General features: G+C 45.8%; 1 protein-coding gene across 2 annotated transcripts in view; it reads left to right on the top strand.

The window, feature by feature from the left end:
- LOC138468205 (calpain-13-like) overlaps positions 1-27938 on the top strand; it is a 606636-nt gene that overhangs the window by 263450 nt on the left and 315248 nt on the right. For both annotated transcript variants that reach the window (XM_069608666.1, XM_069608665.1), the window contains exons 11-12: positions 7167-7241; positions 20751-20902. In XM_069608666.1, the coding sequence (XP_069464767.1) occupies positions 7167-7241; positions 20751-20902 (227 nt within the window). The remainder of the gene's footprint in view (positions 1-7166; positions 7242-20750; positions 20903-27938) is intronic.

Here is a 27938-nt window from a genome sequence, read left to right as displayed (position 1 = left end):
GTGTTAATTTGAAACAAAATAACAAAACATGACATATCAAATGAAATAACTCAATTTATGAAAACAAGCTAGTATAACAAAGTCAGAATGTCGCGAAACATGGGGGGTAAATACATTTACAGAAAAAATGGGAAAAATTCAATTTGGTAAAAAAATATTTGGTAGGTAGAATTCAATAATATAAACACAATGAGTGAAAGGAAGAGTGTTGGGTACATGTGCAGTGGGGTAGTAAGTGAAAGTCCAACAAAAGTCTGCAGTGGGAGGGATGTAAAAACCAAAGAACAGTGAACATTAAAAAGTGCAATTTTATGTTTGCATTTTCATTAAAAAAGCATTTGACACTCACGCAAACAAACACACTCTCTCTCCTCTCCCTTCCTGTCTGTGTAAAGGTGGATGTGGATTCTTTAGTTGGCAAGAAACTCTTGGAGAGGTCCAGGTATACATTGTAATAATTGGGGAAAGGATGAAATCTTCATGTAGGTGCATGTAACTGGTTTGGTTGTGGTTCTGGAAGGACCCGTTTGAAAAAGCTCATGTTGAGATTCCAGGAATGAGGGGAATATTGTGTGACCTTGCATGTGGTGAGGATGTTATTGACTGCTAAATTGCAGACTGTGTCAAAGGCCACTTAAAGACCTAGAATCACTTGATGGCACTGTTTACCATAAGTGTGAATTTTGTTAGTCCATATGCATCATTATAGCATAAAGTCCCAGTGATAAGACTGCAGGAGATTGTGACTCTCAATGTGTTTGCTTTGTAGCTAATGCCTACTTAAGAACCTTCTCAGAATAGGGGAGGTATGTATAGTGTGCCAATTGCTGGGGTCCATGCGATCAAGGTTCAGTATCTTCAGGAGGAGGAACAATTTTGACCCTTGGTCAGCCTCAATGGGAAGACTCCTTGGGTCTTGGAGACTCTGGTTTTTGCTAGAAGTCGTCTTATCAGTACATTTGTGAGCATCTTCAGGTTCTCCATGCGTCGATGATGCTGGGAAAGTCTATAATTGCAAGTGACCGGAGCAGCGGTCACTGGTCAATGTCTTTTTGAGGAATAGTAGGTGCATCTGTGGTGTTGTTGCTGTCTTGAGTGTACTTTCAAACATTTGTTGTTTTTTTTTCAAAGAAGAATTCATTGATTGGTCTAGACATTTTTTGAAGGGTGTTAGTTTGGAGTTGAGCAGTGGGTTAAAACATTGTTTTACTGGCTTGAAGCAGAATCTAACTGAATGATTTGCCATGAATTTGGCTTAACTTCAACTAAAATAATTAATTAATGAAAATTCCGGGCAGGATTTTGTATTTTGTCTGTTTTCGCTCTGCTCAAAACAATGCTAGTCCAGTCTCTAAGTTGATTTGATCAATAACGTTTTATTCAGCCATAAATCCATCAAAGTACAACATCACAATAACAATAAAAAAAGAGAATATATATATATCAAACCTCCTGTCTCCCCACAATAATCGGTGGAACAAGCACTAGCGCCCTTCTGGGTAGCTTTTGTCGCTTGGGCTCGCAACCCATTTTAAGTCTCTTACAATACAAATAAATGACTATGCGTTGACTGCCACAGTGTTATCAGTTCGATAGTTGGCTATTGAGGTGCTTCCATCATACATCCTCAGGTCCATAATCTAATGGGACATCCTGCAGAATCTTGGGTAGGAATCATGCCCTGGGGCCAAACTCACCCATGGCCCCATTCCTCATGCAGGGGTCTCCTCCATGATGTCCTGGACCAAATCATCTTGCCCACTGTCCTTTTTCCCAAGGGAAGTGCATTTGGGCCAGAGAGTATAGTGCCAGATTGGTTAATTCTCAGGGGCCTATCTACATGGTTTGGCAAATGTGCCTTTATTTCAATCGATCTGTTTTGTACTTTTTTTTACTCTTATCTCCCTAAGTACAATTTCTACTAAATCAGTGTCAATTCATCCCTGATGATTTACTTTAATTTACTTCACTTTATTGAATTTGTATTGTGCACCAAGGAACCCAGAGGTGTGAGGGCGCAGACAAGACAAACAACATAAATACATTTAAGAGTCTATAACAAGATAAGCGGCAAAATGGGCAAGGCATAACAATCACCATCCACTTAGTAACTGCAGTTCAGATATTGAATGATCAGAGTAAGCATGTTCACAATAATCAGAAAGAGAAAAGAACCATAAGAATAACTCTATGAAGATCTAGAATCAAATCTTTTTTACGGTTCGAGGTCCCTTTAGGTAGATATTTGCATCGTCTGAGAAAAGCAGGTAAGGAGCTGGCCCCACAGGTCACTAAAATACAGTCACAATTGGGTAACAGACACCAGTCACTCAGATCTATCCTCCAAATGATCATTAAGTCCCGGAGTCTGACTACTCCAGGGCCAGTTCTCTGGCGCAACCAATCAAGAACCTAATTCCGTAGGGCTTCTTTGGGCTCTTTTTCTTTGGTTTTCTGAATGTTAGTTATAATGAAATTTCTTTGGTCCATTCCATTTTTATTTTCTTTACCGTAAGAGGCGCTAATATCTCAATGTCCATATTAGTGCTACTCTGAAACCTATCCACCAGGGTTGCGGTTTCAGAGGAAGGTAATAAGTTAAGAAGAGATGGAAGAACTAGTTTAGCAAATGCCTCCAAAGAGACCTTACATAGATTCCTAACTTGTGTTTCAGGTCTAGGACCGGAATTAATCTTCTTGCACTTCTCAGGCAGAAGCAGATTGAAGGAAATCAGAAAATGGTCTGTCCATGCGCAAGGGAGGACAGACAAACTATCGATAAATAAGTTATAAGGCAATACCCATTTCAATATATGTTCATCTCTTTGCGTGGGCTGTTTTATCTGTTGACGTAGTCGCAACGCCTACAAGGCCCACAGAATAGAGATAGCTTCCTGGTCTTTTTTTATAAAATGCCCATAAATTAAAATCTCCAAGCACAAGAACGTAACTTGATTCCTTGACTAGATTGCCTAATAGTGTTAGGAGTTTTTCCTCAAATAATGGAGTGTCTTGCGGGGGACGATAAATGTTTAGAAAGGACACAGTTGCATTAAAATCTAGTGATAGTTTAATTAATGTCTATTCACAGCTGTCAATGGCCATTTGGTGAGGCACATGCACATTCAAAGTGTCTTTATAGATAAACGCTGTGTCTCCACCTCTGCTTTTCTTTCTATCAGTTCTGGCTATACTGTAACCTGCAGCAGTAGCTAATGAGGCTGCATGGTTTCTACTATCATTAAGCCATGTTTCAGTCACACATACAATATCTAGATCTGCTGTTACAATAAGGTCAGCGACTTCAATAGAATGGGCCTCATTACAAGTTTGCCGGTCCGGAAACAAGGGTGCTGGTAAGCTCACCGGCACCCTTGATTCTGGACCGGCAAACCACAAGTTTGCCTGCTGTGGCCGCTGTGCCTGACAGGTCTGACCTGCTGGGTGCACCAGCCATGGTAGGCAGACTCTTCATGGTAGCGCCAGCACTGTTAGCAACGGTGCCGGCACTTCCAAGTCCCCACTCCCGAGTCCCCACTCCCATAGAGTCATATGGGTCTCTATGGGAATGGGGACTCACATTTTACCGGCGCCTGACTTTCTGGTCTGCCATACTTGTAATGGCCAGGTAGCACCGAGAAGTCAGGGGCCGGTAAAATATTACAAGTCCGGCAGCAACACGCCGGTAGCACCAGCAGTGTTATCCCTGGACTCGTAATGAGGCCAACTATTTCACTAATGATCTGGTATTCAGTACTACTATCTTAAGCTTATTCTGCCGCCCCTCCCCCTCCCCCTCAGTGGTAATAGATAATGAGGAGTTCTCCTTAATGTGTATTGGTTTAAGTTCTAAAAAAAACCATATGATGTAATATCTGAAAGAAATGGAATAGCTGCATAATGAGTTGAGGATAAAATAGGTATTTATTTCTCATGCTCCTCTGAGTCTTATCCACAACAGATCTTACACCGGAGCAAACCTCGAAAGTATTAGTGGTAGTAGGCTGGGGATTTCCAGTACCTATACCTAAAATGGGTGCAACATTTTCATATACGTGCTGAGGGGTCTTCCCAAAATGTTCTCTAGCTATTTGGGTGACATGTAAGCGATTCTTGCAGAAAAAGTATGATAGCACAGTACTTACCCGTACAGTCAATGCCTATACCTTAATATGGTGACGAGCTATGTAATGCTCTGCTCCACAGACGACACGGACTGGCACAGACCGGCGCGCTGCTGCTCACATGCCTGGCCTGCAAATATGAGGAAACTATAGAATTACAATATGGATGGGAATTGTATTTCTAAGAAACTGGCATTATAGCGATCACAGTTACGACGAGAATATACATTAGGAACGCTAGCTTCAAAGAGTTCCAACAGGAACATAGAGTTTAAGATAACCAAGAAGCTAACAAATATTTAAAAGCTAGTACATGTAAACACGGGCAGTAGGTTAAGAGTCAATTCTAGCAGCAGGTTCAAATCATTATAAAAGCACACAAATCAATCAGGTTGTAAAAAAGACAAAAGTGAAGTGAAGAGGTAGGACTTCCTTTTGTAGACCCGCAGAGACCGGCTACTTTCTCAAGCACAGTGAGTAACTGTAATTGGTTATTTATAGGGCTCCTCATACCCAGAGGTTTCAAAGTGCGGACTCGGGGATCAAACCATGGGCAAGATGGTCATCATAATGTCTGTGGCATCATCTGTCTTCTTCTGTGAGTGAATTTGAGGCGCAGTGCACACATAATCGGAAGCAGCCACTATGCCATTCCAAAAGTACGTGCCCTGGCATCTGGGGAAATATGGGTGCCTGTGCCCTTATTCACGGTGCCTGAAACACTTATATGCTCCTTGTTCCCAATCGGTGAACCATTTTCAGGCGCCTTAGCCTCAATAACCTTAGCTGTTTCGTTCAGTGGTTCCCTAGCAGTAAAAGAATGTATTGTATCATTGATCGGATGGATCTCATTTATCAAGATATTAGTCTCCCCCGTAGCTTTACAAGGGTTTTCCAAGCGCTTTTTAGTTATGCAGGGTGGCTGGGTTTCCTTTTGAATTTTCCTTTTAACTAATAAGATGTTCCTTTTTGGAGGTGCACTCGGCATAGTGACTGGTGGCTCGCTGTGGTGATGCTAAAACAGGACGAGATAGCCTGGCGGGTGGTTGGTTAACAGCAGTGATCGATAGTCTGTAACCAGTGAATGGTGCACGCTATCACTCTGTCATTAAGTCATTAGGTATAGGGCTCTCTGCTCTCGGCACAGCTGCTTTCATCTGCATAGCGGAGAAAAAGAAGATGAACTATCAGTCTTTTAACCAATGTGTTGCTATCCAAAGTTGCAAATGTATCCACTTTTTGTCCCGCTCACACTCCCTAATTGGCCGTAGCCCTGGGTCTCTCACCTGTAACGGCAGTCAGCAATCCACAATCCAAAGGCCAGGAGAAACCAAAGGAGGTCACCACAGAGTCCCACTTGACCTGATTTTACTGCTGCTGGAATATCGCTCTTCTCTTCCCATGATGCTGCAGAGCAACCTCACCATCCTGGCGCAGAACACCCTGCAGGCGCTCAACACCGGTGCCCTTACTGCATGCTTCACCCTGTGGGCTGAGTGTGGGCCGTATGTTCTCTAGGGGGCATGGCCAGGCAAGTCCACGATGCAGAAAATCCCAGGAGATCAAAGCCCCTTCCTGCAACACCCACACCCTTGCCATAGATTTCAATCACCATGCCTGTAAGACGGAGATTCTCCTCATTGGCACACCTGTACCCTCCTTTCCTGTCACTGTCTGGCTAGCTTCCCTTGGACCTCTTCCTGCTCCCACCTGTGAGACTAAGAACCTCTGGGTCATCTTCGACTCCACACTCTCCTTTTCTCCTCACATCTCTGACATCTCTAAGAAGACAAAATACCAACTGCACCTCTTCAGAGGTATCCTTCCTTCCTCTCCTTCCCCCAGAAGCTCACTGTCTCTAGAGCTCTGGTTCTCTCTAGGATTGACTACTGCAACAGTCTCGTTCTACATCTGCCTGCTTATACTCTCCACCCTCTGCAACTCATCCAGAACAGGACTGCAAGATGTGTCCTTGGCCTCAAGCTCAGGGATGGTATCTCTCCAGCACTGAAATCTCTGCATTGGCCCCCAGTGGCTGCAATGATTAAGTTCAAGACCCTCTACATTGTCCAGAAGGCATTCTGGGGCCTGGGTCCTCAATACCTCCACTCTCTCTTTGTAAATACCTTCCTACTCGAGCTCTTTGCTCCTCCACCTCCAACTCCCTCGGGGTCAGTCGCTTCTCCAACCAATGAGTTGTTGGTAGATCTCTTTCTTCAGCTGGGGCCTCCCTCTGGAACAGCCTCTCTGAAACTTGAGGAGAGCCATCTCCGTTTCTGGAAGCACCTTAAGACCTTCCTCTTTGCTTCTGCCTTCTCTCTTCCCTGCTGATTTCCTGTCTGATACTGCACTGGTCACCTGGCTACCCTCTGATTTCGGGCCCAGGTCCCTTCCCGCCCAGTTGCACACCTGCACTGCCTCCTGGCAACCTTTGCACTTGGGTCTGTATCTGTAACCCTACAGCCCCCCTACCTGCACTTTTGGACATCTGCTGTCTACACTTACCCTTGCACCTGCCGGCCACACTTCTTGTTATTGTTTTGATCCCATGTACAGCACTGCCCCCTCCCCTTTCCCTTTGCACTTTCCCCTCCCCTCCCATGCACTTGCATGATCTCAGTGTCACTTGGCCTAGTAAGATTGTTGTCTCTGTCCTCCCTCTGTTCCCCCTTCCTTACCTTGTTGCGCCTTGAAATACTTGTGTATAGGCGCTTTACAAATGCCATATCATATCACCAATTCATTCAGGTCTGATACAATATGCCAAGCAAGCATTGCAAATGGAATGTTGTATGTTGCACAGACATCCGTAATACCATTCCTTCAGTGGTCTGTATACATGTCAGTGTGTACAACGCACACACCCAATCCATGAACCGAATTATCAATAACAATGGAATGAAGCATGAATGAAGCATCCATTTGAATGCCAAAGCTGGTCATGGCTCATACTTCATTATTTCACTCTCTTTCAGTGTCTGATGTTTGACGGTGTGACATATCCAGTTAGTCATATTCTTTTTCACGTTTCATATGTTACAGTTCTCGAGAATGGGACAAAGTCAAGCTAGATGAACAGAAGCAACTACACCAGAACAAAGACAATGGCGAATTTTGGTACTTTTATTAAATGTCTAACTGCTTTTGTGATAATATATATTTTATGAAAATGTCACAAACAAGTCAAAGCTTCTGAGATGATATGCATAAAGTCCTGCATATAATTGTAAGTAGGTTGAGAGAGATTTAAAATGCTCCTGTATATAAATGTCAGCAGGGTTTCTATGTCATATTTCCACATTTTGAATGCCAAACACCAAAAAGACCAATATATTTTGGTTGTTTTGGTGAAGCCTCTAAAATCCTGAAATATGACCTAATAGGCCCCGACCCTCACCCGCTCCTGTCCTGGTGTTTTTCTTGTGTAAAACCGGGGAGTTCACCCTCCAAACCCCCCTGTCATTCCCCTTTACCCCTCCCCTGCCCCACACCACAAGTTCCCCTCATTCTCAAAAACCAACATAAATATGTTTACCTGCACACCGACCCGCTCCCTTTCCCACCACAAACATTCACCCACCTCTCCCTCACATACATGTACACACACCACACACACGCAAACGCCAAAACAAACACTTTCCTTATTCCCAAGACGTTCCTCACCAGACCGCGCCTATCAGCCCCTGCGTGCACTCAGGTGCGTCACAGGGAACAGCTGTCATCCCAGCAGGGGATGGCCGCGCACCGAGAGGGAGGCAGCATCGGAAGGAAGTGAGGGGAGGAGTGCATAGGGGGTTTGTTTATAGGCTAGGGGTGTGGGTGAATGGCCTTTAAACAACTGATTTTTAATAAAACTGAATTATCGATTTTAATCAGTCTTTTTAAATAAATCTTTTTTTTGTATCGAATAAAATAAAACTATATTTTGACTTAGTACCATCAGCAGGTTGAGAGATTCCACATTTGCCTGCATATAGATTTCAGTAGGTTGAGTGAGATTTCACATTTTCCTGCATATACATTTCAGTAGGTTGAGAGAGATTTCACATTTTCCTGCATATACATTTCAGTAGGTTGAGTGAGATTTCACATTTTCCTGCATATACATTTCAGTAGGTTGAGAGAGATTTCACATTTTCCTGCATATACATTTCAGTAGGTTGAGTGAGATTTCACATTTTCCTGCATATCCATGTCAGTAGGTTGAGAGAGATTTCACATTTTCCTGCATATACATTTCAGTAGGTTGAGAGAGATTTCACATTTTCCTGCATATACATTTCAGTAGGTTGAGTGAGATTTCACATTTTCCTGCATATACATGTCAGTAGGTTGAGAGAGATTTCACATTTTCCTGCATATACATTTCAGTAGGTTGAGAGATATTTCACATTTTCCTGCATATACATTTCAGTAGGTTGAGTGAGATTTCACATTTTCCTGCATATACATGTCAGTAGGTTGAGAGAGATTTCACATTTTCCTGCATATACATTTCAGTAGGTTGAGTGAGATTTCACATTTTCCTGCATATACATGTCAGTAGGTTGAGAGAGATTTCACATTTTTCTGCATATGCATTTCAGTAGGTTGAGTGAGATTTCACATTTTCCTGCATATACATTTCAGTAGGTTGAGAGAGATTTCACATTTTCCTGCATATACATGTCAGTAGGTTGAGAGAGATTTCACATTTTCCTGCATATACATTTCAGTAGGTTGAGTGAGATTTCACATCCGACTGTATATGTGTCACGTCCCCCAGTGTGCCCATTACTAGGCAACCCACTAGGCAACCCACGATCAGCCCACATTTACCTGGCACATTTCTCACTGCACATCGGGGCACAAGAAAACGACCTTCTGCTCAACACTGGAGAAGGATGACTGGTTTTCCAGGTGTTTTCCAACCTTCATTGTCCTGGCAACTCCCGTGGAAACTCTTGTATGCCTTACAGCACCGCCGAGGAACACGGCGATTCACGCGTCAAGTGAGGTGAACTGCTGTCAATCACGTTCATCCTCTGCCATCACGTGATTTTCCACGCTGCCGCGTTTTTGCATCATTTGACTACAACTAACAGTCAAAAGCACCGGAAACCAAGGTGGCAGCGCTTCTCAGCTGCTTCTCGTAAGGACTGTTTGGCGTTATTGTTTTCATCAAGGATTCATTGGCTCTACGACCACGGACTGTTTTTTGGATACTCTACTTCTTCCTGGCTTCATCTGTTACCTTTGCCCTGGAACTTTTCTTGCTTGCTTCTAAAGATATTCGACCCTGCACCTTCTTCACGGATTGCTCAAACGAACTATCCCTTGCTTGGACCTTGTGCTTTGAACTGGTTTCGACCCCATTACGTGTTTTTGGACTCCTCTTTTGGACTCTTGTTGTCAACCTGCCCAGGTGTGGAATTACCAGCTTAGCCTCACTGAAACCCGACCCGCTGTCTCTGCTGGTTGCCCCTATTGCATTACAACCTGGCCCACAGTTCATCTAGGTAAGCCTTGCTTCAATCAATTCCTTATTGCTGTGTCCATATTGCATTAGTTTGATAACCGTCTATTGCCTTACAGCGGTCAAAGGGGTTCTTCCGGCGTTTCCTGGTTCCAGTTGACGGCTCACTACACCTGTGGCCTCAAAGATTGCACATACAGTATTTGGTCATTCTGTCTGTGTGGTACTTGGGGACGGAGGTATTCAATAATCGGCACGACCATCAAGATCAGAACAATATGGATGTTTTCTATCCAACAACAATTTGGTTATATCATCAAAACTGTACAACGAATATACTCAAATACTTTGGTTTTCATAATGAGGATGGCGGTAATGATAAAAAACATATACGGCCTCATCACGAGTTGGGCGGTAGTGCTTAAATGCAGCGGTAATGCTATTACCGCTGCATTTGAGGGTCTTCCCAATCATGAGTTGGCAGAATTTACATCCAGCTCTAAACTGGAGGTAAATGTGAGGGGAAAATTCCCATTTTGCTCCCAAAATCTCCCATTGGGTTCAATGGACCCAATGGGGTATGGGGAATTACCGTTAACGGCCAACCCGTGATCCGGCAGTATTACCGCCGGAGAGGGTGACCAGATTTTCAAAACAAAAAACCAGGACGGCCAACAACATAAAAGAGGGACTACACCATTGCAGCCCACCAATTACCGCCCCTCCCCAACACGCCCCCACAACCACCCCCCAACCATATTTCCAGCACTTCTCCTTTCTATAAACTGTTTATAATCTCATTTGTGCAGTTCTGTCTGTGAATCGTGGCATGTTAATTCAAGACGAGCGTTAGCTCTAATTGATATTACATCGCCTGCTGGACAACCATTTGCAAGCCAGTCTCCGCGGCACAGTCAGTAAGTGTTCTGACTTGTACCTCAGAGGTTGGGGGTTTGAGCCAAACCCCCAACTTCAAAATGCTGAAAGTGTTGTGAACAATAATTACGGTTTTTATTACCGGAGCCCCCCAAACATGCAAACCCCGGACAGGGTTTCAAAAATGAAAAAACTCCTGGGACCCCGGGACCCCGGGACGGAGGGTGATTTCCCCGGACTGTCCCGGGAAAACCCGGACGTCTGGTCACCCTACCGCCAGATCACAGATTGGGCAGTAACGCTTATACTGTCAGGATTCTGCCCAACTCGTGATGAGGCCCAAGTACCTTCTATTTTTTAAATACCACCAAATTATAAGCCAGGTCCCATGAAATATTTATGGCACAGGCTATAGAAAGTACTGCATAGGGTTAATAATGCATATTAGCCACGTGACGTCTTTTCCATATCCCACCCCACAAATATCACATTAGATCCCGAACCTATTTTTTAAATAGGAGGCATTTCAAATCCCACATGTTTATACCATTATCCATCACCATACAGAGTTCGCTTTAAAGTAAAATGAGACAGGAAAAAAGAAATATATAAACAATATATTGAGTGTTATGCCATGTTATAGTTCTCTGGTTAATATTTTTTAAATAACTTATCTCTTTCTGATCGGCTGTCCTTCAAAAAAGCACATGGTAGGCTGAGATGATCTAGGAAATTCAGTAACGGAAAATGCTAATGCTGATAGTCACAATGCATGCAGTGCGTATCAATTTGGCATTCATTTTGCATCTTGCTCTGTTAATTAAACTTAACTGCAGATATCCAGAATTAGTGATCTTATCTTATGATCAAATTTATTCTGAATTACATTATTTTCAAAGTACTTGCTTTTAAATGGGCCTTTCAAACCTATGTATTCCATTTAACTGCAGCCACATTGGCACAACGTTTTCCCCTCTAAACCTCAGGAGCGGGTCCTCCATCTTAAAGAGGGCTAATCTTCCCATAACACTTGCATATTCTCCAGAAGAGATTTCTCTGTCACCCACTTGCATACAGGCCCCACTTGTCAGTTATCACAGCACTACACTTGATCTCAACCATGTTTTTTTTTAGGTGTCATCTGTGTTTTTAAATCTGTTAACAACCAATCTAGTGTTCAGACAAGTTGTGTCCAATGTTTTTGGCAACCTCTTGAACAGAAGTCTACGATTACATTGCAACATGTATATATATTTTTTACAAGCATTGCTTCCCTGAGACTTGGAAATGCACACACATTTCTAATTCTACTACATTGTCCACTGCCGGTGAACTCTTTCACTCAATCTTTCAAACATTGAAATATACATTTTCATCAAATTGGCTATTAACTTTTTCTTGGACCGGTCGCTGTTGAAGCTCTATCGATGGGCTCAAAGGTTTTAGCGACAAGCATTTTTGGACGTCCTATATAGTCGCAACTATAGAGCTATGACGGCGCTTTTTCCAGTGAAAGATACTTAATTAAAGTGATGCCATGTAGTGTTTTTGAATACAAGGTATTTTATTAGACATAACAGAGCATGTTTCTTCCCATTAGACTGTCAGAACACAGGCTTTGATCCCCAATTGAAGCATGAATCCCATGATTCTCATTTGATCATTTTACTGTATTCAGCTATCTAGCCAATCTGCAAGCTTGGCCTTCAGGCTCTTTATCCTACAAAGCATGCATTGAAGCCTTCACTTTCTGATGGGTGGAAACTGGACACTAGGCAAGGAGACATGAACAAGCTCCTTAAGTAAAATTCCAAGTGAAGCCTTCCGTTATCCACCGTCACAAGCTGTAACAGCATTGAAGTCCTTAACATTGGGCTATATCGTGTGCTCTTTGACCTTTGATCCCATTAGAGGCTGTGGGTTTTGTCTAGAGACCATTAAAATGGCTGGTCATTGCCCTACTACACAATAGAGCCCTCTAGTGTGTGCTCCAACTCTTCACTAAAACTCAGGTAAATAATGACCTTTGTGTAGGTGGCATATTTTCGGCATCCTGGAGAGGGCTCCAGTCATGGGGGTTTTCATGGGGGTTACAGTCATATACTGATGTGTGTGTCCAGCTCATCAGATTCTACATGTATTCAGCAAATAAACAGCTGGAATATTTCTTGCATCAGACTGGTCAAGAGACCAAGCATTAAAGGAGGTGATGGTGTAACCATAAAATAATAAGGATTAGCTCAATGAGGGTACGACGTAGGGGTGTGACGGCTTCCCAGCCAATCAGAATGATTGGCCTCATAATATAGCCAGCTGCTCCAAGCCTCCTTGGAAGTGGGATGTCATTGTCTTCCCCACTGGGAATAAAGGCAAGTCAGCTCCCGGCCCCACGCTTGTAATAAACTGCGACACTAGTAGAGGTAAGAAGGAGCTTTATTTTACAGCCCCCCGAGTTTGGAGCAGTCAGGGAGGGAATCACCAAAACGTTCCGTGGTGGAACGAGGGGGAATGAGCATTCTCCGTTCTGGTAGGAACGGGAAGGGAAACCTCGTCGCCAATTGTAATAAACTGCGACACTAGTAGAGGTAAGAAGGAGCTTTATTTTACAGCCCTCGGAGGTTGGAGCAGTCAGGGAGGGAATCACCAAAACGTTCCGTGGTGGAATGAGGGGGAATGAGCATTCTCCGTTCTGGTAGGAACGGAATGCAAGGGAGAATCAACATATATGCATATAACAATGCTCCACTCCCCCTCCTTTCCACCAACCCCAGTTTCCACATCCATCACCCATCCCAACCCACTTTGTTGTGCTCTCTTGTCCCTCTTCCATTTTGATGGTGACCAGGGTGGGTAGAAATATGTAGCATGGTGCAGTTGCATTGCAACATTTAACGGAACTGATAGGCGTGTAGGGTGTTAGGCAGAATTATATGCAGTGCCCTTTGGGAACACAACACACAATAAAGACTACAAGTGTAAGTACAAATTTACCCTTGGTACAAGCCTGTACTATACAGTAAAGCAGTAGTGATGGCTGAGCAGCCAAACTAATCTCAAGAGTAAAGTGAGCAGTATCAGAAGTTACACAAAGGACAGCAATTACTATGGTTCAAACAAACACTGACTCAAGGTTTCTGAGTAAATGAATATATTTATTTACACCATCATTTGTAAAACAGTTCACTAAGTAAAGCAGGCAAAACATCAAAATCTTAATATACTACACAACACCCAATCAATTCTGGACAAGTTAAGCTCAAAATGAAGTGTGAGCAAAATGGCACCCCAGCAATTAAAAAAGGGAGGGAAAGACAATGTTATACAAAATTAAGCAGCACCAACAAGTAAGTAGGCAGGGCAATCTATGAAAGACTTGTTACAATGAGGATCCAAATCAATGGGCCTAGGCGAATGTTAATGGCTCAGAGTCTTTGCAGAGGATCACACAGATCAGAGTAGTTCGCGGTTAAGTCTTTGCCAAGAGTTTGAATCAAAGTTGGTCGGAAGAAATGTTACTTAAAAGAGTAGAGAAGGACAAACCCTCGGGATGATGAAAGATTTAAAACACTTTCACTGCGGTCGGACGGAACAAACAACCGTGTTTGAACAGTACCGTAGAAGAAGAAGAATCCTGTAGCTGAGGCAGAAGTTCCTGGCAGATCTATAGGCTCACGGTTCCTGAAGCAACTGTTGGACTGACACGAGGAAGACTGGAGGGTCCTGCACTCCCCAGGGAAGAAACCAGCAGCATGGCAAAGCAACAAATAAAAGGTGCGCTCCTTAAAACCCAAACAGGGTCCGGTCCTCCTGGCTATCTGGTTCACTGCAGCAGTGCACAGCAAATTCGACCAGGGGAGGGAGTCCTTGCTTGGTGTTTGGTGAACTGGTTGGTCCCACCAGCTCAAAGGAAGAAGATTCCTTGCAGATCTTATCTGTCATCGAAGTTTGGAGATTCGGACCTGCGCAGGGCTTCACCGGGAGGCTCAGTCGTGGTAGTGGTCCTCTTCCTTCTTTTCGGTTCTCTCGATCTAGTGGCGACTCGGCCTTTCAAGTCCCATAGACCTGCTTTTTATGCAGTTTTCCCGCTTTCACACAGCCAGGCTGTCAATCACACAGCAGGGTGACTGTCCTGGCAGGACAGTCACCTAGCCAATCAAACAAGACTGTGACTTGGGTCTCCAAGGAGACCCTGTGGAGGGGACCTAAAACCCCTCCCTTACATCCTGACTACCTAGAGTCTCAGGCCCCTAAGGAGGGTTTCTGTGCACAAGCCCGCCAAAGGACGGCAAACAAAGGAACCAAACCAGGTTTGGCGCGCAGAGTAAAACACGAGAAAGACCTTTACAAAAATAAATGGTGAATAAACACAGCCGGAACCAAATAAAAGTAAATGGGGTCCAGCGGATTAAAGTTCAAGGCTACTAACATAGCCAAAAACAGTACCAAGGCTATTTTCATAGACCGCGGTAGGAAAAATATGGTAGATACCACTGCCACCAGCCAAATCTTAAAGTAAGGGGAATGAAATAATGTTCCATGAGAGACAGACAAAAAGGGATAACTATTAACCCTTTCCAGTACTCTATGTAAGATAGTTTGTACTGGGTCTGTGAATTTAAAAAGACTAATAATGTCAATGGCAACTTTACATGTTTTGGGAGACAGAAGTCAGTCCCAAAAAATTGAGTTTAAAATGCGAAGTATGAAAAAACCAACCCTGGGTCACTGCACTAAAGGTGCTGTGTGACACACAGTAAAACGATGATGCCTATGGAATAGGTGAGGCTCCACAGTCTATGAACACAAACATGGTATAGACACAGAAAAACACATGTAAGAATGGGGGAAAAAGGCTCATACTCTTACGATGTGAAAAAAAAAAATCCTAGAAATCCAGCAAAGCTGCTTAGGGACTCAGTAGGTGAGGGAAATTAGCCATTCTGGTGAATTCTCCCTAACATAGGGTGAGGGTGGGAGAATGAGAAAACAGGAAGTGGCAGGAGAGGGAAAATGGCAGGCACATGAGAGAAGCATTGAGGATGCTCAGAACACAAGCTTTAATCTTGGGAATCAGCCCATGTTTTTTTCAACAACCTGGCTGGCTGGCTGGCTGCTGCAACCACCCAGGTTGCCAATCGTTGTTCCAGTAGCAGTTGGAATTCTGCAATGAGCTTCCTTGGGCAGCACCCATTGTGATGTCACAACATAAGTGTAATATGAGTATTGATGTCACTCGTATTTCAGTGCTAGATCTGCAATAAGAATGCCGTTTTCATTAGCCCAGCAGGGGGCGGACATGACGTTTAATGGCCCGCCAGCCCCAGCTTTGGGAGTGCATGAAATATATTCGCACCCTGGGATTTCATGGGGTGTGCGTAGTTTTCTGATTTTTTTTTGTCTGACGGGAGATGAGCTCAGCGCGAGCCCATCTCTCATCGGAGAAATAAAATGACAAAAAATGTACCGCCACCATTAAAATAGGAAAGGGACTAGGTCCCTTTTTGGATGACGGCAGCCATGGAAAACATGTTCCAAAATGGCTGGCGTCATTCAAAATGGGACCTAGTCCATTTTCTATTTCGATGGTTGTGGCCAGATGGGAGATCAGGGACCAGAGTGCAATGTTCCGGTCCTGCAAGAGGTTTGGGGTTGGGGGAATGGGAAATTGAATTTTCTAACATGGGGAGGCAACAGGGAGAGGCTCCCTGATGCCTCTCCACATTAGGAAAAAGAAAAAAAAGGAAAAGGAGTGACACCCGGTGAAGGGCCCGGGGTGGCTGGGACAGCAGGCAGGATTATGTATTATCACCCGCTGTTCCAGTCACCTAATTGGCTGAGCGCCCTTCAACAGGTGTGAATATTACATACAGGCTTTTATTCAGTCATTGCAGGCTTCAATGCATTATAAGCAGATTTTATGAAAAATAACTTGATTTGAGGAATAGTTGCACTTTTGCACATTCCTCTACTTTTAGAATAATATTCTACAGTAATTTGTTTGGATTTATGTCTGATTAAAGCACATGAATACATTAAATTGAACCTTGAATGCCGCTTAAGAGAGAGTGCCAGGAATGGCCCTTATGAACCCTTTGTGACTGTCAAACTGCAGAATAAATAATGAAAGGTGTAACTCGCTGTTCAGCTAGTCACCAATTGCACCAATGTATCACAGATATGAGAAGAGAAATTATTTCAGCCAGCCATTTAAACTGTATCCAGTTGATGGTTTCGAGGAGACAGAGGTCTCATGAATGGACCAGGTCGACTGACAATAAAGCCAGGCATGAATGACGTCATTAGGGACTTCACGATATAGCTGCGTTAGCCAGGAAGCAAATATTCATCCTTTCATGAAGATACAAAATGCACTAGATTATTGCTTGTAGATGAAAAATATGCTTATAACTCCTGTACGTAGAGGACCGAGAGATTTACATAATGCTAAGAACCTTTCCTTTCCTTCACCAAAGCGAAGCTGCAAGATGCAGAATATATGTGGACAAAACTTGTGTATGCTTTATTGCAACTAACCATAAGAAGCCATGAAGAAACATTGGGAACCTATAGGGTGACCGAAGTGAATCAGGTTGGAAAGACAGGTCTCAGATACAAGGAAGCAGAGACATGCTCCCTGCAGCACGATGCACAGAGCTGGTGTTCACAGCCAAGGACAGGGGTCAGTGGAAAATTCCTGGTTCCTGAGGCAGCAAGCCACTTGCAAGAATTCAGAATAAAATCCTCATAATTGCAGATAGAAGAGCTTTGTTTTGCTGTCCTCTCACATGTGACCCAGCAGAAAAGGACAATGCTCATTTGTGGTGGGAAGAGAAGATTTTCCCAACGAAACAGAGTGGAATGATACAAGTGTGGCCGACCAAAACTGCAACCTGCAGGCACTTTCTCAGGCTTAGGTGAACAGACAGTGGTAACAATATGGACCACACAGCCCTCCATGTTCTTTCCCATTAACTTGAAAAGGTTTACTCAGCTCTGTGAACAGACAGGGTCCCAGGCCTGGGTGGATCCACTTTAGCCAATCCACAAGCTCCATTTGTGAGATGGTACAAAATGTTGCATGAGCCAATGGTCTTCCTGCGACCCTGCAACAATGTAGTTGGTAACATTAGGGGTAGTCTCAGGCAGAGCCACCTCATATGGAGAACCAATATATATACTAATATATCGTTTTTGTATACATAGTTAGCCCAATCTGACGAATGGGGATGCCCCATAGGTTTTTGGGATGCAACTGATATGGTGACATCATACTTGTACAACACTGTGTGACACAGGCTCAGAAGATGAGAATGCTGGAGAATTATTTGTCCTGTGCGATCCCTGACTGTTTTGGATAATAAAGACAGTATACTTTGCCCCATGGCTGAGTCTTCCATTCTTGAGGTGGGGAGTCTTGATGGGCCCACATTTCTCTGCTAGGTATCTGGACAAATGCTGTGAGGTCCCATATGCAAGTCCTTAACACCACATTGCAGACTATGGCACTGTTTATAATATGAACCAATCAAGTTCTAGAATGTTTATAAATGCATTAAATGCATACATATTTTGTGACACCAAAAATGAAGATGTTAAGCCCCACTTGCCTTCCTGTAAGAGAGGTGGGCAATTTGTATGTACATCATGTTTTGTTTGTGTACTAAAAAAGAAAAGTTTTAAATAACATCATATACAACTCAAGAGTATTCACAAGGGATTGCATATGTTTGATCCACTGTCAAGGAATTACTGTATTTCAAAATAAAGTTACTTCAGTTTGAAGAAATGCTCAATAAATTGGGGATAGTGAGGACCACAAGGGCCAGTTCCACAGTCACAGTGACTGGATGTACAGTTCAAATCAGACAGTTGGATGCAGTTTTCGTAAGGTCACGGTTGGATGGATCCCCTAGGGTGTGATCCAGTGTCGATGAAGATCAGGAAGAAAGATGCTGGCAGTTTGAAAAGTCGTTCAACTGCTGTGGGTGCAGAGATGGCTTCTTGTTCAAACCAAGGTAATAACACACTCAGCTAGCTCGGTGTGGAGGTCAATTGGTTCAAAAGATGCAACACTCCAGTTCGTATATAAGGTGACTGCCAAAGTCAGCACCGGAGGGTCCTGTTGATTCCACTGGGTCAAGTGCGCTGAATCACGGTTCAAAGTGGTTTTATTATGCATACACAGGGATCCTGGTTTTCCTGGCTCTCAGGTGCTGTGAGTCCAACACCACAGTCTCAAGACCAGGATAGGCCCTTGTTCTCGGGCTTCAAAACACTGCAGAGGCTGGCACAAAACTGTAGGCCTCCTTCAACACGGTGAGGTCCTGGGTACCAATGTGGCTGGTAGAGTGATAGGTCTTGTTCCAGCAGCAGGTTAACCCCAATGTGCCCTGAGATGGTTAGAGGGCAGAGCTTGCCTCTATCCAGGACACTCAGTCTCCACCTCCGGTGGAGGGCTGTGGATAGGACGCCTTCTCCAACAGAGGCACCATTAATTCTTCCTCAGGTTATTGCTCAAGAGTGAATCAAAGAGCAGTGGGAGACCCCCTCTTCTAAAGACAACAATATACAGGTGATCAGACAAAAGCAAGTCTGCTTTACTGGGTCCAACCATTGTCCTTGTTGAAATAGGTGGACTTTGCCTCCTGACATCATACCCGAAGTGTCTTGTGCTACAGGAAGTGGATGGGACAGAAAGAAAAGATAGAGGCAGAGATAAACAATATGGTCGAACCTACTATCCTACTATATCCTTTTATAAATGGTTGTGACCTATGATTCCTGTTCCCAGGACAGCTTCCCGTGCAGTGGGTGTCTCTTTGTGGTGGGTGTTACCTGCCCTCACAAAGGAACAAAGATAGGTAACCCCCACTGCTACAATCTTGCTGGTAGCAGATTGGACAGCCTGGCTGGGGGGATAATCATAATCCTACCACAGCTGAGCTAGGCTCACAGTGCTGACACAAATAATATCAAATTGAGATGGCTTGGATAATTATGTGAGATATTAGCTACCATATCTTAAACTCAGGAATGACTTATATTTACAGTTTAACATGCTACCAGGATAACAACTATCATAGTTCTGTAGAGTTTGTCTTAAATGCAGCCCCTGAACGGCAGTGTCTTAACAGTCACAGCAGCTGTCAAATTGACACCTGTGCCCCATGAACCTCCTTGGAGCATAGAGCTTTTGAAAGGGAGATCTGATTAGCAGATTTTGCTTCCTGAGATGGAATTACCTCTATCATTTTATTAATTTGAATAAAAATCAAAGAAGACAGGGCGTCTATACCATGGTAAGATGGCAATCCATCACAGCAAGTTAGTGGTCCCAAGCTAACGAGAGCAAAGTTCAGGATGCATACGAGAGAGCCAAATGGTAAGGTCACTAGAGATGTTCGACCTTATGCAATGGGACAAAGGAAGCCTGACATTGTGTTTCCTGTGACAGAGCTAGTCAATGTCTCCTTGTCCAGTGAGTACACATCTGAAAGAGAAGCTTCAAAAGCATCCACATCAAGTGTATTGATTGATTGGATAGAGATCTGGGAATAGTGTGAAGAACACAGGAGCAGTATAGAATGCACACGTTTACTGATGGTAAGAGACTGAATTCCCCACTTTATGAGTGGATAAAGAGAAGGGGAAATAAAACGATGACTACCATATTAGATGTTTGTTTATGTCATTACTTATGCAATAACTATTGATGTGGGAGTGACTTACCACATTGTAATAGTGCAGATACCACATTACAGACCCAAGCAAAATGAGGGCCTTAAGGAGGCCGCTGGCACCATTACCAGGTGGTAATGCCACCCACCAAGGGCATTATACCATGTATCATGCTGGTACACTGTCTTGGATGCAAATAGAATTGTTTTGGCACTGCGCCTGGTTCACAAATTTAAATGTTTTGGTTTGAAGAATAGATCGTCCGTATTTTATGCACAGGCTATTTTAATATGTGTCGGGTTTCCTTTAATAGAATCAGACTCAATGTTATCATAACACAATTCAGCTCACCTTTCTTGGGAGCCCCCAGCCCCCCACCCCCGGTTGAGGGGCACCAGTGTGCACCTTGGTGAACCTAAAACATCAAATAATGCTTCATTGTAAAGCAGCAGCTACAAAATGGGAGGGTTAAAATTCTTGTACTGCCTCTGAATTAAATGCCCTCATGTGCTGAAAACAGAATCAAGTGCTCGACGTCATTCTCCGTACAGCTTGCATGTCCATCTAGTATGGGCTTTCACCTAACTCTTTTTTATTTTTTTATTTTTTCTCTTTAGGATGCCTTGGGGTTATTTCACAGAACAGTTCTCTAATTTCTACATTTGCAATCACGTACCTGACTTCCTGGACTTTGAAAAGAAGCAGACCCCTTGGTACAAGAGCATGTTCTTCGGTCACTGGAGTAAACAGAGCACAGAGACAACCAGAGGTAAGGAGTTCATTCTTAAACTAATCACATAATCCTTCGCCCTACATGGATGCATGCCTGATGTAGCACGAATTGATGTGGCACCCTTGCAAAATGGAAAGGAGGGCAACTAAAAATACTGCCACAAAGAGAGGCGTACACGGGCCGTAGTGCCGCCTCGGGGCTCCTCAATAGTGAAAGGCCTGCTGCGTCACAGGCATCTACAGTGCTGCTGTTACGCCTGTTGGAATGGTGGGGGCTGGCCTGGGCCCCCACCTGCATTCACACGCAGCCACCCATACACGACAGAGGAAAGACACCGGAGACGTGTAGTCTGCTCGGGTCCCCGGCGCAAACTGCCGGAGGACCGTCTTTATTCAAACCACGCATGCGCGAGCCTCGTCTCCGCTCTTGCATGTGTATTAATGGCGTAGTCACTACGCAACATCCCTCCTTTTTCCCAAACAAGAAACCATAACAACTAATACAATCAACATTGGCAATTCAAACGTTAACTAACAGTCTTTCACCGGTTACAAGGCAGAGTCCATAATAAAGTCTTGGAACCTCTGCGGCGGCTTGCGCCCCGCCCGGCTCGGGTACCTGCGTGCCTCAGCTGTGGGCATCTCTGGTGTCCCTGGAGTCTCTGGCGGTCCATCGTCTCTCGGTGACGATACGGCGTCATGCGCCGGCCCCTGCATGATGCTCTCTTCCGGGTTTGGCACCGCCTCGATGCGCTTGAAAAACGACGCGTTCCTGGTGACAGTTCCCTGGACATTGGCTGCAGTGATCATGGATCCTTTGACATGGGTGACCCCCAGCGGCTGTGCCTCGTAGGGAAATTACAATTTTCCTTCCGCCCTCCTATTTTGCACCAGCACGGTGTCCCCCACTGCAATCGCCTGCTCCGGTAATCTTCGCTGGGCAGTCTCTCTCTCGTTCTGGGCAGCCCTTTCTGCTCGCACCCGGTTGTTGTCAATCTCTCCCGGACAACGACCTTCCACTTCGGGCAACAGTCCTCGGGGTGCCCGTTTGAAGAGAGCTTCCACCGGCGCGACCCCATTAGATTGATGCAGGGTTGTGCGATACTTGCGTAAAAACTCAAACAGGTTGCGCTGGAGGTCTTACCCTCCATTCATCGATATGCAGAAAATTTTGTTAAGCGTCCGCATGAAGTGTTCCACCTCCCCATTGGCTCTGGGCCAGAGTGGGGTGACTTTCCAATGCTGTATCCCCCTTTCCTCACAGTAACGAGCAAACTGCTGCCCTTGGTGCAGCGACCCATTGATCGAGCAGATCTCCAGTGGGAATCCGTGGGTGGCGAACATTTTCTCCAGGGCCAGGTTGGTGTGGTCACTGGCCGTGGACTCAACCAGCTCCACCTCAGGGTAGCGGGACCATTGGTCCGTCACCGCCAAAAAGTACATTCCCTGGCCAGTGGACCCGAAGTATGCATGCACAGTCCCCCACAGGCGCTCACTCCTCTCCATGGCTTGAATGGGTGGCCCTCTTTCCACTGGACTCGCCGCTTGGCATGGAATGCAAGCCCTCCCAAATTCATCCACTCTGCTCTGCAAGTCCAGGAACCACACTTTCAAACGGAGGCGTGCCTTCGTCTTTGCCGTCCCCTGGTGACCCTTGTGGGCCAGCTGCAGCACTTTGCCCACCCGAGCGCGTGGGATGACTATCTGGTGCCCCTCAGCAGTAGACCGTCCTCGGCCACCGACAGCTCGTGGCGTGCCTTCCAGAGCACCCTCAAGTCCTTTTGTACTTCATCGCCCCTTCTGGCATTGTTCATCAGCACTTTGCGCCATTCGCCACTTGATAAGGTCTCCTTGATCCTCAGGAACACATTGTCTGTGTTCGATTCATCGGCAATCTCCTGGCGCGCTAGGGCGATGGGAAGTGCTGATTCCACCACCAGGCGCACAGCTTCCACACAGTCTGCCACCTCCGCCGAGTCCCTGGGCCACCCAGCGCCCGGGTGTCGGGACAAATAATCTGCTGGATTGTTTGTGCCAGGACGATATACAGCAATTTGACCCCATACTCCATCAGCGAGAGCATCCATCTCTCGATGCGTGGTGGTGGTTTGGATGATGCCCCAGACATGATTGGAATCAGGGGCTTATGATCCGTCACGACAACAACAGGTTTCTCCCGAATGTAAAGCCGGAAATGCTTGCAGCCCCACAGGATAGCTAAAGTTTAGCGCTCGATTTGTGAATAGCGCCTCTTGCTGGCATATGCAATGGGCCGCACGGTCTCTTGAGGATCCGTCTGGATGAGGACCGACCCCAGTCCTACCGGGCTGGCATCCACTACGATCTCCGACTCCCGGTCTGAATTGAAGTAGGCTATCGTCTCCTGCCCCGTCTCCTGCCCCGACAGGGCGTTCTTGATGGCAGTGAATGCCCTCTGTTCCTTCCCAGTCCAGTTCCAGACCACATAATTTCTGGTCAGTGCCCACAAGGGTTCTGATAGGGAGGCCAAGTCAAGAATGAATCATCCACAGTAATTGACCATCCCCAGGAAGCTCCTGACCTCCGCGGGTGACCCCGGCGGGGCAGCCTGCTGGATGTCCTTCACCTTCTCCGGATCCGGGGATATGCCCCTGGCGTGGAACACAAAGACGAAGAATTCTAGCTGGTCTTTCAAAAATTCACATTTTCGTTTGTGGAGGGTCAGCCCAAGGCTGCGGAGCCTTTCCAGGGTGTTTTCCAGGCGCTTCAGGTGTTCCGCATCCGACCTCGCGAACACCAGGATGTCGTCCGACATGTTGATCACTCCCTTGAGTCCCGATAGGGCCCATCTGATGGCATTCTGGAAGACTTCTGCTGCTGACGAGACCCCGAAGCTGAGTCTCTTAAACTGATACAGCCTCTCGTGAGTCGTAAAGGTGGTAATGTATCTTGACTCGGGATGGAGCTCCAGCTGGTGGTAGCCAGATCTCAAGTCCAGTTTAGAGAACACCCTCGCCCCCTGCAACTCACCAACAATATCATCCAGGGTAGGCGTAAGGTGGCGTTCCCTTTTGATCGCCAGGTTGGGCAGCCTCATGTCCATGCAGATGCGGACTGCTCCAGGCTGTTTTGGCTTTGGGGCCTCCACAATCGGAGAGACCCAAGGGGTAGGTCCTTCCACTCTCTCAATGATGTCTAGGTCGTCCATCCTCTGCAGCTCCTTCTCCAAGTGGAACGGTATGCAGCGATGCTTGAGCGCTGTTGGGCTCACCGACCCGTCGATGTGAAGCCGAATGGGGTCGGCCTTTAGCTTCCCTATGCCTTGGAAGATCATGTCAAAGCGCTGTAGCAGGCGTCCCAGGTCAGTATGATCCACAGCAAACGTGAAGTGCACCAGGTTCAGCGCTTCAGAGGCGGCACAACTTAAGAGGGAGTGCGGGGTCACACTTGTGACAAAGAACCTAGCTTTTATCTTGCTCTGTCCGTGGGACACCGGTGCCACAAACACCCCTTGGATGGGGAGTGGCGAGTATTCCCCAAATGCGTATATCCGCACCGTGGATTCTGCCAATTCGGGCGGCCAGGGAGTGCCTCGTAATGGTCAGTTGCTAGCACATAGACGGACGCCCCTGTATCTATGAGGACTGGGGTGGGAACTTCTCCAATGTTTACCGTGCATGTCGGTTGTCGGCTTCCTCCGGGGCCCTTGGCAATGCTCGAAATAAAGAAGATTTCTTCCTCCTCCTCTTCCTCCTCAGCAATGTTCAGTTACTGCATGCCTTGCTCGACAGCCGCCACATTCCTCACCCTCCGAGTGTTGCTCCTGCTTCCTCTCGCCACTCCTCTCAATGCTGCTACCAGCGCGGTTGCTCTGCACACCCTAGCATAATGTCCTGGTGTGCCACACCGGCCACAGACCCTTGATTCAGATGGGCACTACCCTACGTGCGGCAGGTCATACCCGCAGTAGGGACATGACTGAGCACCACCAGGTGCTGGAGGGTCATCCCCTCTCCTTGGTGTCCGTCTTGCCCTCCCTGGAGCAGAGCGTCCAATAGAAAATGCCTCTTCGCCCTTGCCAGAGTGCGTGGCTGCATCCATCTTCGCCCCCCCTTGCCTCCGCCAATTTGTAAGCTCTCCCAGTGTCCAAAATTTGCTGCAGGGTCAAACCCAGCTCTCTCAAAACCTGCCTCCTCAGCTTCCCCGAACTGCACCCTTGCAGCAGTTGCTTCCGAGCCATCTCCTCTTCGTTCACCCACCTGCAGGAGCTTGCCAGGTGCCTCAGCCGCGCACAGAACTGGTACAGTGATTCGTCTTCCAGCTGCTTCTCGGCACACATGACAACTCTGTCAAAGTCCACGTTCGCCATGGGAAGAAAATGGTCTCGAAGAGCCTGTTTCACGGTGTCGTATGTGACCACTGGGATGTTGAGAGAGTTATATATTCTGTGGACCTCCGTCCCTGCAGAGTACACCATGATGGCAATCTTCCCCTCGTCATCTGTTTCTCCCAAGGCCCTGAAAAACATTTCCAGTTTTTTAACCCACAGAAGCCATTTCAACCCCAATTTGGATGGCGGGCCCGAGGTGTCAAATTCGGGCTTGGGGGCCAAAGTGCTGTGCATCCTGCGTGGGACTGGGGCACCCTTCTCTGCTTCTTCCTCACCCATGGCAACAGCAGAGTCACATACTCACAGGATGTTGTTATCCTCTGCAGGTGAAACGAGGATTTGGTACCCAGATGAAAGATTGTGGAACACAGCCCAATGGGTCCACGTGTGAAGAAGTGTCCAGCACCCTCACCAGGGCTCTCTCCCTGCGCCTTTCCTTCTTTTTTTTTGTGTACCACAGCCCTGCAGCAGGCTAGGGCTGTGGAAGGTCCCAAAAATTAGCCACAAGGCTCAGGGGATTGCAGACGGCACACGAGCACCCACCAGGGCCACAACCGCTGCAATCCACGTGTGAATAAAGATGGCCGTGGCCGTGCATGTAGGTCCGTGCCGACACAGAGCAACGTTCTCTGCTTCCAATACCGTTGGAGCAGAGAAGAACTGCACCGGAGTCATCCTCGTCGCCAATGTTGGAATGGTGGGGGCTGGCCTGGGCCCCCACCTGCATTCACACAGAGCCACACATACACGCCAGAGGAACCACACGGGAGACGTGTAATCTGCTCGGGTCCCCGGCGCCAACTGCCGGAGGACCGTCTTTATTCAAACCACGCATGCGCGAACCTCGTCCCTGCTCGCGCATGCGTATTAACGGCGTGGTCACTACGCAACAACGCACTTCCATGCGGCATTCAGACCCCATTGACATTTCTTTTATCGAGTTAAATGCAAGCATTGGTCGTTTACCACGAAGATCAAATGCGAAACCACAAAGAAAAGGTAGGGTCTATGTCAACAAAAAACAGCAGTTGGGGGAGGCATTGTTAAATTGTGAGCTGAAGGGTTTCCCACAGCCTACAGACTTTGAAAACTGGGTCTATGAATGATGCCTAATCCAGGACAGTGTACCACAAGACAAACAATGAGACTCTCAAGTTTTCCCAAGTGGAAACTGCACGGGGGAGAATTACTTTGTTTTCACTTTTGTTCTAAAAGGTCCCATCTGTTCAACTGTAATCTTTTACACCCTGCAGGGGGAAAAGTGAAACGTTAAACACAAGCAGAATTCTCTTAAATTTTCACTTTTCCACTACTACATTTGGTAAGTGTAAATGCCTCTAACAATTAACGTTTCTGGGAGGGATTTACAATGCACTCTGCTTTTAGATTCAATTTGGAATCCATCGGTTTAAGACCAAAATCTCATGCTGGTAGTAAATCAGCAGAATTTGTCATGTGGAGCACAGGGTCGGACTGAGACAAGAAATAGCCCCGGTCACCCAAAAAAAAAGTGGGCCACCCCTGGCCTCACGACCCTTGACCTCTGATGACATCGCCGGAAGTGATGTCCCGGGAAACGATGAAACACAACCTTTCACCCCTTAACAAAACAGGAAGTGGCATCAAATAGCATTGTTCCTAAGTACACTAAATTACTGTGAATCCAAGCAGACGTCCAAGGCCAAATGATAATATGTTATTGTATAGCACTTACGCTTAAGCTCTTTTTTATAGAACAAATATGCATGCAATATCACCCAACCTGTGTTGGTACTCATGTATCGACCCAAGAAGGATGAAAGGCTTTTTGAGAAAAAAATAAAAATTGTAAAAAAATAGAAAATTTCAATTTCTTTGTTTCCAAACCGGCCCAGGCATGGCCAGAAACTGGCCCCCACTTCCTGGGCCAAAAGGCCGGGGGCCAATCCAACCCTGGTGGATCAGGAAAGGCTGCAGATGTGGAAAGTCTGCGGTGCTCCCTGACAAATCCTACAAAATCCCTGTGATTGGTAAAAGTGGCGGTAATCATTACCAAGCCTTTTTACTGATCCATTGGTTTGAGAAATGACCCACTCCTTGTTTTCCTTGGAACTGAGACAATAAATTTGGCAGTGCAGGAAAAATTCTGGTGAAAGTGCCGTTAATCCCATGACTGGCACTTTTCCCGCCCCGCCAAACTACGAAAAAGCAGTTGGTATTTCCGGCACCAGTGTTATTGATCAATGTCAAGAGAGCAGGGAGGGGGAAGAAAGGATAGTCTTGTACAAGTTCTATGGCTTTAACAAATATTCATGACTTTAAAAGTTTCCTGTAGTGTTACCGGTGCCGGCAGTCCCCTCCATGGAGTCATATTGGACTATATGGAATAGGTATTTGCCGCCCTTTCTGCAGCCTGTTACCGGGATATCGGGTGGCGGAAACAGTCGGTCAGTTTGCTGATATCCTGCCAGAACTGGGATAACGGCAAACTTATAATGAGGGTCTAAGATTTTCTTTACGGCTTTGGCAGTAACAGTAGAAATAGGCGGTGTTGCAAATGTTGCAAATGTTTTAATTTTTCTTTTCTTGTGTTGTTCGACTACGCATAGTTTTAAACCAAAACAGACTTTTAATCTGAAACCTTAAATATTTTGCTATCAAAATTCTGAAAGCTGAACAATAATGTTTTTATGAACGGGAATTTCTTGTGAGGGTGTGTTTATGC

Source organism: Ambystoma mexicanum, chromosome 4q (genome assembly GCF_040938575.1).
Source record: "Ambystoma mexicanum isolate Mex_15411 chromosome 4q, UKY_AmexF1_1, whole genome shotgun sequence".
In the NCBI taxonomy this organism is placed as follows: domain Eukaryota; kingdom Metazoa; phylum Chordata; class Amphibia; order Caudata; family Ambystomatidae; genus Ambystoma; species Ambystoma mexicanum.
The sequence above is the reverse complement of the archived record's forward strand: the minus strand, read 5'-3'. Positions and strand labels throughout refer to the sequence as shown.